The sequence below is a fragment of the Apus apus genome, chromosome 4 (genome assembly GCF_020740795.1).
Source record: "Apus apus isolate bApuApu2 chromosome 4, bApuApu2.pri.cur, whole genome shotgun sequence".
NCBI lineage: Eukaryota > Metazoa > Chordata > Aves > Apodiformes > Apodidae > Apus > Apus apus.
The window spans coordinates 10,773,174-10,783,773 of NC_067285.1; the positions used below are offsets into that span (position 1 = coordinate 10,773,174).

At 53.9% G+C, this 10,600-nt stretch overlaps 1 protein-coding gene across 2 annotated transcripts in view; it reads right to left on the reverse strand.

Moving 5' to 3' along the window:
* MXI1 (MAX interactor 1, dimerization protein) overlaps positions 1 to 10,144 on the reverse strand; it is a 55,325-nt gene extending 45,181 nt beyond the window's left edge. Inside the window, exon 1 of one of the 2 annotated variants that reach the window (XM_051618622.1) lies at positions 9,841 to 10,144. In XM_051618622.1, the coding sequence (XP_051474582.1) occupies positions 9,841 to 10,024 (184 nt within the window). In that variant the 5' untranslated portion in view covers positions 10,025 to 10,144. Of the gene's footprint in view, positions 1 to 88; positions 529 to 9,840 lie in introns of those variants that run through there. The other variant, XM_051618623.1, reaches the window with a different exon arrangement.
* Between the last annotated feature and the right edge of the window lie 456 nt (positions 10,145 to 10,600).

A 10,600-nucleotide genomic window follows, 5' to 3' on the forward strand; every position in this document is an offset into this window, starting at 1 on the left:
CTCACTCCTCCGCGGGGACCCCTGGTCCCAACCCCGCTCCCCCCACGGCGGGCAGTCACCCCAGCACCCCTCCTCCTCCTCCCATTACCTCTCTCCCTTCGCTCCAGATACTCGGCCGCCTCCAGCAGCCGCTGGATGTTGATCATCTGGACCCGCTCCATGGCCCCCAGGCCGCCAGCCGGGGGACTCCGCAGCCCCGGGACCCCCCTCTGCCCCCACGCCGGGCACGGGGGCGGCTGCGGGGGGCAGGAGCCAGGGACCGCCGCCTCGCCTCGCCTCGCTCCCGGGCCTCCTCACCCCGACAGCCCTCCCGTCCCGGAGGGGGTGCGGGGGAGGGACGGCCCTCCTGGCAGGACAAGAGGTGGGCGCACGGCGGTGCCGAGGGAACACGCGAGGAAACGCCGGAGGAAGGACCGGGAGCGGGATCCTCCCCCCCCCACCCCGGGGCGAGGCAGCGGGGCGAGACCTATTCCTGACCCAGACCCGTCCCTACCGCCCGGCCAGGCTCTCTGCCTCCACCCGCAACTCCCGCTCCGGCCCGCAGCCCGCACCCCCGCGCCGGTCCCGGCCCGGATTTACCCCGCACCGCCGGGCTCCGACCCCAGCCCCGCCGGGCTCGCCCCCCGCCCGGCCCCGCCCCGCACCACTTTGTTTACCTCGGCCCGGCGCTCCCGGAGGGGCGGGCGCCAGCAGCGCCGCGGGGCACCCTGGGACATGTAGTTCCCCCCGGGGCCTGGGGGCACCGAGAGCCCCGCGGCAACGGCCCCGGCGCCCGAGGTGACGGCGCCTGACTGGCCTGCAGGCCAGAGCTCGACTGGCAGGACGGAGCAAGCAGGAGGGACCCACAGCCACACCAGCCCACTCCTTGTCCATACCAGGGGTTTCCCGCACACGGCAGCGCCAGGACTGGGTCAAGAATAACGCCAAGAGAGGCTACGGAAGGAAAAGCTGCAGCCGTGGGGGGGGGGGGGGGGGGGGAGCCTTCCACATCTCGCCCGTGGAGGTGTAACTAAAGAGAAGGTGCCAGGCTCTGTAAAGTCACTCCTGGAGGGACTGATGAAGTGTTTCCGAAAGGAGCCAGAGGTGCAAGACCCGTTTTTTCATGGGAATGCAGCCCTTTCAGATCGTGGACAGAAGATGTCACATAGACCAATCTCACTGTGTACCCTTCTGTGTAACTGAAGTAGGAGGTAAACAACAGAGACTATCTCAACATCTTAATAAATACCGTCACACCTACACCTTGCAGTCCGATCTCCACTCCTCTCAGCCTCTTAATAATGTCTTTACATCCTGATTTTCATACAGGAAGAAACCCTCATGATCAATTCTGTGACTCTGAATTTTGCCAACTACTTTAATGTTTGCTGGAATGCAGCTTAAAAACCAGTTAGCATTTTTCACTGTATGATACCAGTCTCAAAAATATTCAATGTACACTCATAAATGGAATGAATGGAAAACGTGCAAATTCGGGGTCAGAACATACAGAATAAAAATCCAAATCTCAAACTGATACTGACTTAGAAACCCCGCAAGGATTGTTTTGTAGTTCTTATTGGGGCTACGTTTCATGGGTCTGAACCTTTAGGCAGTGACGGGTTACATTTGACAGAATTCCTCCATCAGAACGGGAGTTGGAAAAGTACCTTTAAATAAATAATTAACAAACAAACAAACAAACAAAAAACACAAACCAAAAAACCCAGAAAAGCAAAGATTCTCAATGGCTTCTGTCTCGTAGCAAAATCTTTAAGCAGAGCACAAAGTACCAGGAGACTTGTGTTGCAAGAGCTGGCAGGACTCATCTTGAGAAGGCCTGAAAAAAGTGGATTCAGGGTAGCTAACTTTTCTTTAAACACCTTTTGCTGAATCACCATTTCTGAGGTTTCCTCAGAAAACTGCAGGCTTGCAGCTGATGGAGGTAAAAATAATACCACTTTGCAGTTCTTACACAGCTCTTTTCATCTCCGAATCTCAACGGGTTGATTTGTTTTGCTTCTCTTAAGGCGCGATAGTTGAAGAATAAAGGAAGCTGTCCCCACACCTTTAGGGACATGCCTCCCTCGTTCTGCGCTGTGGAAAAGCAAGCCCCAGCCCTCGCTCAGGCAGGACAGCCTCCATCCACCCACCTACAGCCAGCCAGACCGCAGCACTTGTAAAGACTGGATTTTTGTCTGGGGGAAAACTCAGGGAAGGAAGTATTCTCTCTCTCCCCACCTCTTTTTTCTATGCTGGAAACTGCAGATACACCAGGCTGTTAAAAGCACATGGAAAGTTTCAAATTTGAGCAGTTTCAGGGACTACTTACATGATGACCTTAGAATACTCACAAAGGGAAAAGCACACAGGCACACACACCACTCCCCAACAGCAGGGTTACTGCAAGAGCTCTAACTGTGCTTCCTCTAACCTGTTTCCAAAACCGGGAAGCCATTTGCCCCTAAGCATTAGCAATACTAAACATTAAAAAAACCCCAGACAACACCCCCCTAAAAAAAAAAAAAAAAATCCCTTGATGAAGCCTCAAAATCACTGCAAGACAGGTTCTTGTCAGCATCCACTGCCACTAGCTTTTCTGATGGTACATCTGTTCATACACAGTGCCACTCTACAGATTCAATAGGGAAAGCCATGGCTGGAAAATGTAGGGGTAGTTTAGGATCATATGCAAGTGTCAGTCTCCTGAAGCTAAAGTTCAAGATACAACATAAGAGAGTCTGAAGGAGGGGAACACCGATACACACAGGGAATTAAAGCAGCACTGGAATGAAGCAACAGTAGGATCAGTTCTGCATGAAATGCTGTAGGATCAGCTCTTCCATTTACACACTAGCTCAGCTTCCAAGTCTTTGTTTCTGAAGTAAACAATATACAATCAGAAAAAAATTCCTGTCTGAAACAAAGACAAATTTGAAAATAAACTGTGGGACATCTCTCCAAAGAAGGAGCCCAGAAGAGACAGGGAAGCCAACCGCAGAGCCACAGCAGAGTTGCAACCTCTTTCAGTTGCCATCCCAAGTGCTCATGTGGGCAGGTCAGCCTGCAAAATGCCAGAGTGGTATGTGACAGAAACAGAAGTGGGTGGAAAGTGAATGGCATAGAGAGGCCCGATGCTATTCAACTACTGGCCAAAAAACCCCCCAAAGTCACAGCAATCCACAGGCAACACTGGGGAGGGGCTAAGTGAAGAGTATTTTAGGGGAGAATGAGATCATTTAATTTAGTGGCTCCGAATGATCTGTAAGTACAGTTTTCTGATTATAAGTGGTTGCTGCTTGGCATCCCTTCTGGCAGCTGTGATTCACTTTCATTGTGTGTTCTCTGCTGCTTCGCCCTTTAGAAAGGGGCTTTTTACATTTTATTAAATGGCACTTCGGCAGCCCTCCATTTCCATCCTTAATAATGGATTTGTTAATCTCCCTGATAGCCTTTCCCTCCTCCTTAGCAACAATTTAAATATCCAAGAAGAAATCTGCAGTGCAGAAATCAATTAATATTTACATCTGAAATGCTGCTGTACTATTTTAATCAAGTCAAACAGATGTGGCCTGTTTTTTACCAACATCACCATCACTTGTATTAAACTAGCATTTTCCATGAGGGAAATCTTCTAAGAGTCATCCAGAAAATAACGTTCTAAGCTTCTCCAACTTGCAATGACTTGAGCTCTTTTCTTTCCACTCTGCAGGAAAGGAAACTGAGGTGTAGGCAGCATAATTGCTTGCATGAAGACACACCCTAAGCTAGAGGTGAAACAGGAACAGAGCTCACAAATCAAGATGCCCAACCCTCTACTTTGAACACAAGGCTTAGAAATAACACAATGCTCTGCTACGTGGAAGTTAGTTTCAGAAAGGGCAATCCCTTTGGCTAACCTGCCAAGTTTTCCATCCCTCCTTTGGCTTTTTCCAAAACCCTCCTCATTCCTATTCCTCAACTCCTTGCAACCTCCAGGAGGAAAATTAAAGATGGCAACAGCTGTCAGACCTTTCTTTGCCTACCTTTCCTCAAACTTCACAAATTTTTAATATTGCTTTCAAAGCCTTGAAACCTAACATTCCTGCAACCAAGGCATGAACAGAGATGCCCAGTAGGAAACATTCTCTGCTGCTCTCAAAGCAGAGAAAAAATTCACGGATTCCCCAAATTTCTGGAGACAGCAGATCCATAAAACTCCTGTTTTTTCTAGCAAAGGGAGCAACAACTCTGGCGCTCTTGAATATCCCATCTACCAGCACAGACTGTAACAAGCAGGTCTGTGTTCTTGTACTCATGGCTGCAACAGCTCAGCATCAGGGGACTTGTAGCAAGTCCCACCTACTCAACACCTTCCCAATGCTTGCACTACCCTCAGTAAGGGACCTACACCCCCTATGGGACACGGCCTCATTTCTCATCTGGGAGCCTCGTTCTTTCGCAAGGTACCAGGCAATCCCTTTCAGCGCTCCCACTGGTGCCTGGAACCCATCCACGGGTGAGGACAGACATTTTTCAGAACCAAAGCACCTGGATTCCCAAGAGGTTTGGGTATAAAGTGCATGCTGTACACCTCACTCTGATTCAAAGACCAAGCTCTGCCAATCCATAAGGCAAAAGCCACAGGTGCACTGGCTCTTCAGGCTACTTGCTTCTTCCCTCTGGGAGACATGTTGCTGTTTTCAGGCCTGTGCTGTGCCCCAGTTTATTCCGAGTCAGTGACTTACTCAATGACTTTGGTTAAGTCACTCAACTGATCCAGCTGCAAAATTAAGTAAGAGGACCTCCCATAAGAAAGAAAAATACTACATGTACAGGACAGTGTCCCTCAGCTAAATAAGAAGGTAGGATTATTTAGCCAATGGCAGAAAGTGCTTCTCTGCCAGCCCTCAGGATGCTCTGCTGACAAGAAATGTGATCAGTTCTCAGCAGGGTTTCTGGCACAGTCCCACAGTTTTACCTCTGCCCTATCATTTCTCCTGCTGTGGCTTCCTTCTGAATTTTATGCTGAGGACCAAACAGTGTGAGTCAAAATAACCCAACCTGGAAGTGGCTAACATGTGAATCACTGCAGCCAGGTCATGAACCAGGAGGAATGAAAGGGGTTTATTGTAAGCTGGAAGAAAAATACATAAATAAAGGAGCCTTGTACTGCTCCATACATCACATCACCTTAAGATCCAAGACCATCTACGCTGACCTTGAGACACATGTTTGGCTGTCATTGATTCAATGGGAGTTTTGCACAGAGGGTGAAGGCAGTCATGACTCCTTCTGCCCTCCACTAATTATAGGTTTCTGATACATCTTTATTTTGGCTTGTCAAAAAAAAGATCCCAAGCAGCACATAAACAATGGAAGGAGCCACATGATGAAGATACTGTTGACTCACCCTCAAGGTTCAGTTTTCTTCTCCTTCAGATAGGATTATTCAGGAGCAAAGGACAAATCTAAGGTCACCCATTTGTTATTTCTGGTTAGAAGGTTGTCACCGTTTGACAAGAAACATAGCTAGCACTTCCAGGTGAGACTGTGAAGAAGATCTGGTTGATCTACCTTCAGCTAGGGCCCAAAGTCCACTGTCCTAAGTATGCCCACCTCTACTAGACTTGTGAATAATGACACCACTGGTACAGTGGCTTGCGTGCCTTCATGCTTTTACAAAAGGATATGGCAACATAGGTCAGTATCGGCAGTGAGATCAGTATACATTACATACCATGTCAATTACAGATAAGTCATCACATCCAAAGAATTCACCACGTGTTTACACGACTCCTACTGACAAAAGCATGAGTCCACACATACAAAGGGGATGCTTGGCACGTACTAAACCTCAGCCAAATTTACTCCAGGTCCTTTTGACAACATTGTCAAAACTACAGCATTTCAGCTGTTACAGATTTCCAGCCACACTTACTCATGGAGTGGCATTTGCAGAGGTTACAGATACACCAACAGAGCTGCCCTCAGCACAACTTTCATTTCTGAAAACAGCCACTGCCACTTTTTTCATGTGACATTTCTATTCCTTAGATACCAAGCTTGAATTTCTAGAAACAGGTCATTTGGAAACCTGAACATGTCAGTTAGCAAGGTGTGTTGGCACTGAGTTTTGTGGTCTCACCGTGAGAACTGCAGCAAGCAGGCAGACAGCCCTGCTACTCATTTCCAGAGACTTCACTGGAAAATTTGTTCAGTTATACTTCAGTAGCTAAAATACGCCAGTTTACCCGAGCAGTAACAGGACTGTAGCCTCCCCTGTCACCACAATGTAATACAGGTAACTTTTATTCCAATTTATTTTTTTGTTCTTAAGATGAGTGAATACTACAACGGTGGTTTCACCACTGGTGCTGAAAGGGCACTCCTGAAGCAGTCTACCCCTGCCATAGCCCCAACAGTATATCCCTACTCTGCTCCAAGGCTCCCAGCTCTCTGGTTCTGTTTCCTCACCATCCAGCCAATCCATGCCCCCTCTGCTATCATTCACGACCACAATAACGTGATTTGGGTCCTATAAATCTAAAAAAAAATCATCTCCTTATTTCTCCCTGGGCAGCAAGCAGGTAGGAAACTCTTGTCTTAACTGAAAGTCCTGCCCTAGACACAGAAGGCTTTACTGCCCACCTTGAACCACCGACCTGCAGGCAGAGGAGGGAAACTGTTGTGTTTTGGGGGCTGAAAAGGGCCTCATAGCTGCTTCTCTACCACCAAGAGGATGTGACATGCACACTCTGGGATATCCATAAGTCTGGATCCGCAAGAGGCAGGGTTGCCTCCACCTCTCAGACGTTCCCTCTACCAAACAGCAGCCACTGCTGCTTGGGACGGTGTTTTAAAAAGGTGAACAACCTGGTACAGCCCCAAAGGCCTGGAAGAACAAATGTAAGCACTGAGCATGGCTCATCAGAAACTGCAAAAAACTACTAAGAAACCCACTTGAGCTCACCCAGCTGGAATAGCTCTTCCTTAAATTCCTGCCTTTGGCTCCTGAAGCCCTTCAGCTTCCACACAGCTGTGATACTGATCCCAGCCCCATCCCCATCACCCACCCTGACTGGGAGAAGACAAACATCTACCTGTTCTGTTTTTTCAAGACTGTTTCCTTGGGGCAGGGCACTGTCATTCCCCTACGTGTACAGCACCCAGCGCAACAGGGCTGTGACTCAGCCACCTGCCTGATGGGAGGAACACCAAAATAGCTCCTCACAGCCCTGCCTAACACCGCAGTCAAATGACCTGGGCATCCTGCAGGAAGCAGGTGAGCACCCACTCTGCCTGCAGCCGCTTTTGGCTGCGGTCTCCATTAATAAACTTCTTTGCACTGGTCTCCTCTGTTACAGCTAATTGCCAGGTCAGAGACTAAGGAGGGGTGCCCAGCCATTACCAAGGTCTCTGCCAGGCTGCCAGCACAGGGTGCACTGAGCAATCCCTCCTGCGCTGGCAGAGGGAAGGGCACAGTATCCTCTTGGTGCAATAACAACCTGAGCTCTGCATGCAGATCTCCTCCCTGTAAGACTATGTATATACGTTAGGCTACAACACTCCCACCTCTGCAGCTATTCCTTAGTTTAGCTAGGGCCCGTGACGCTCAGAGATTGTTTTCCAATCCCAGCAGCATTTTTCTTTGTTTGGGAGCAACACGTAAAAGCTGCGTGTTTACAACAGTCACGTTCCACACAGCACGTTCCATAGCTGAGCCCTTGGTTACATGGGACTTTTAAACCTAAAATGTCCTGATTGCAAATTAAAATATTGAAAGGTTTTGCAGATTTGGCTCGTAGAAGTGAGGATGTTCAGTGCTATGAACATGATAACCGTTAGCGAAAGCTCCAGTGAAAACAAGTGCTCAGGAATGGAGCTGTTTGGATGCAAATACCTCATTTCAAAACTAAGCAGTAAAAATCCAGTATCCCCCCATCCTGCTGTTTTTCCAGTTCCAAAGAAGGAACCGCATAAAATGATGCATTTTTAAATGGAGATAAGGTCAGATACTATCCATCTCAACGGCAGGAAAAATTCTATTCCCCACCCCCCCCCCCCCAAAAAAAAAACCAAACAACCAGCCAACAAACAAACCAGCACATCATTTTGACAGTTTCCCTTCAAGACACGAGCAGCCTTAAAGAAAGAAAAAACCACAAACAAAACCAAACGCGCGGCCTCACGCCGGATTTCCAGAGCAGCGGTGCTGCTGCTGCTGCTGCTTTCACATGCAAACCCGATTTTTGCTGGCAACTCTGTCATTCTCCTGCTGGCAGCTGCCGGCCGGGGCTGCTCAGCTCCTCAGCCGCTTTGCCGATTCATTACGGAACAACAATTAGCACGTGAGGCCAAAAAAAAAACCCCAACGCCCCCCACACCACCACCAACCAAAAGACATAACCAAAAACCCCAACATCAATTCGACGTTTGAAAACGGAAAATCAGCCAGGATTTGTTCTGGACGACGGAGAACAAGGGCTTTCGGCCCCATCACCCCCCTGGCTTTAGCAGCAGAGCAGCTTCTCCGCAGCGGGATCCCTTCTCCATGGAAGGCTGCGTGCGGGCAGCTGCTCCCGCACAACAAGGGCACCCTGCCCCCGGCACCTGCCTGGGGCTCCGGGCTGCCCCCGGGGGATGAGCGGCAGCGCGACGGCCCCGGGAGGGACCCCGGAGGGACCCGGGAGGGACCCGTGGAGCCCTCGGTCGAGTTAAAAAGGAAGCGAGAACGCAGCACGCGCTCCACGGCGAGGAGGAAGGAAGGGAAAAATGAAAACGGGGGAAGAAACAGAAAAGACCAAAAAAATGGAATTAAAAAAAGAAACGGAAAATCAACCAGAATAGAGACTAAGGAGTAACAGGGAAACCTGAGGAAAACAAGCGCAAAGCGCCGGGGGATCGGGGGATGGGTGGGTGGGTGGGTGTGCACCCCGGGGCTGCCGGCGGCGCTGCCCTGGGCCAGCCCGGGGACGCGGACAGCGGGACCCCAGCCCCGACTCCCCCCCCCCGCGGCTCTGCGCCCCGCTCGGCAACGCGTGACGTCACAGGGAGACCCCGCCGCCGCGCATTGGCGGAGACGGACGCGCGGCCCCGCCCCCTCCGAGGTCGCGGCCAATGAGCGCGCCGGGCTGGCTCCATGTGCGAACCACGTGGCCGCGGGGGCGGGGCGCAGGGGGGGCGCAGGGCTGGGGGGCCGCGGGGTCCCCTCCGCGCCCGGGGCTCCGCGGGCGCGCACCGCCGCGGGGGCACGGCGGGCTCTTTGTTCCCGACGCGTGTGTTCCCCACGCTGCCGCCGTTCCCCGCGCCCCGCTCGGGAGACCGCTCCGCAGGGGAAAGGCGCAGGCTGCGCGTACCCTCCGCGCCGGCGGAGCAGGAGGCCGGTGGCGCGGCTGGTCGCCGCCCCGCACCGGCCGCTCGCCCTGCCCTGCCCTGGCCTCCGCTCCCCGCCGGCTACCTGGCGAGCTCTGCCGCTTGCCTACGTGACTCTGCCCATGCCCCGGCGGGGGAAGCGGGGACGTGTCACCGCCTCCTCCCCCGCCGCTCCGGCTCCGCCACCGGCTCCGGGGCCCGCGCTCCCCCGGCCACACTCCGCGCCCCCCGCCCCGTCAAGCCTGCCCTCCCCAGGGGGCGGAGATGTGTCTCCCCCCCGGGCCGTCCCGCTCCGCTCTCCATCCCAAACTTTCCCCGCAGACCCGGCCTCCGTGGCTGCGGAGGGGGGTCCCACGCGTTGCTTCCGCAGCTGGGGGGGGAGGTACAGGCCGTCCGCGGCGCCCTTTGTCACCGCGCCCCCGGCCCCTGCAGCCGGCCAAAAGTTTGGGTTGTGTTTCCCCCTCCCTCGCGGGTCACGCACACTGGCGGCCACAAGCCCGCACTTACTTTTATTCTCCTTCTCGATCCGCTCCAGGTAGCTGGCGGCCTCCAGCAGCACCTGCACGTTGTAGAGGAAGGTGTCCATGCCCGCCGCGGGGCTCGTGTTGCAGATATCCCCGAGGGGGCACCGAGCCCCGCCGGCCGCCTCTGCGCCCCGCGGCTCCCTGCGCGGCCGGCCGCGCTTCCCCATGCCCCGCCGCCTCCTCCCCGTGCGGCGCTGCCTGCGCGCCTGTCCGTCCGTCTGTCTGTCTGCCCGTCCGTCTGTCCGTCCGCCGCGGTCCCAGCGCTGCCGCCGCCCGCCCCGCCGCTCTGCCGCCCCACGGGCCGCCGCTGTCCCGCCCCCCTCACCCCCCCCGCGCCCCGGCGGGGCGGCCCGGCCCGGCCGCGCCTGCGGAGTGCGAGCGGCTGCGCGGCTCTCGGTGCGCCGGGGAGGGAGCGGGGAGAGGCTGGGGCGGGCGCCGGCGGCGGGGGGGACACACGGACTAGAGGGTCGCCCCCCCAACAGCCCCGCGCTGTCCTTCCTTCAAAGCCAGAGCGGCAAATGGCCCCCGGGAGACGGGGGGGGGGGGGGGGTGCTGTGGCACCGGCGGTGGGGGCACCGCACCCCAGAGAGCAGTGGCACAGCGCGGGCAGTGGCGGTGTGGTGGTGGTGGGGGGGCATCCAGGACACAGAGGCACAGCCTGGCCTGCCGTGCCCCTTGTCACCTCGTGTCACCTCCTGTCATCGCCCGAGGGCCTCTCCCCGCTCAGGTGCACAGCATGACAG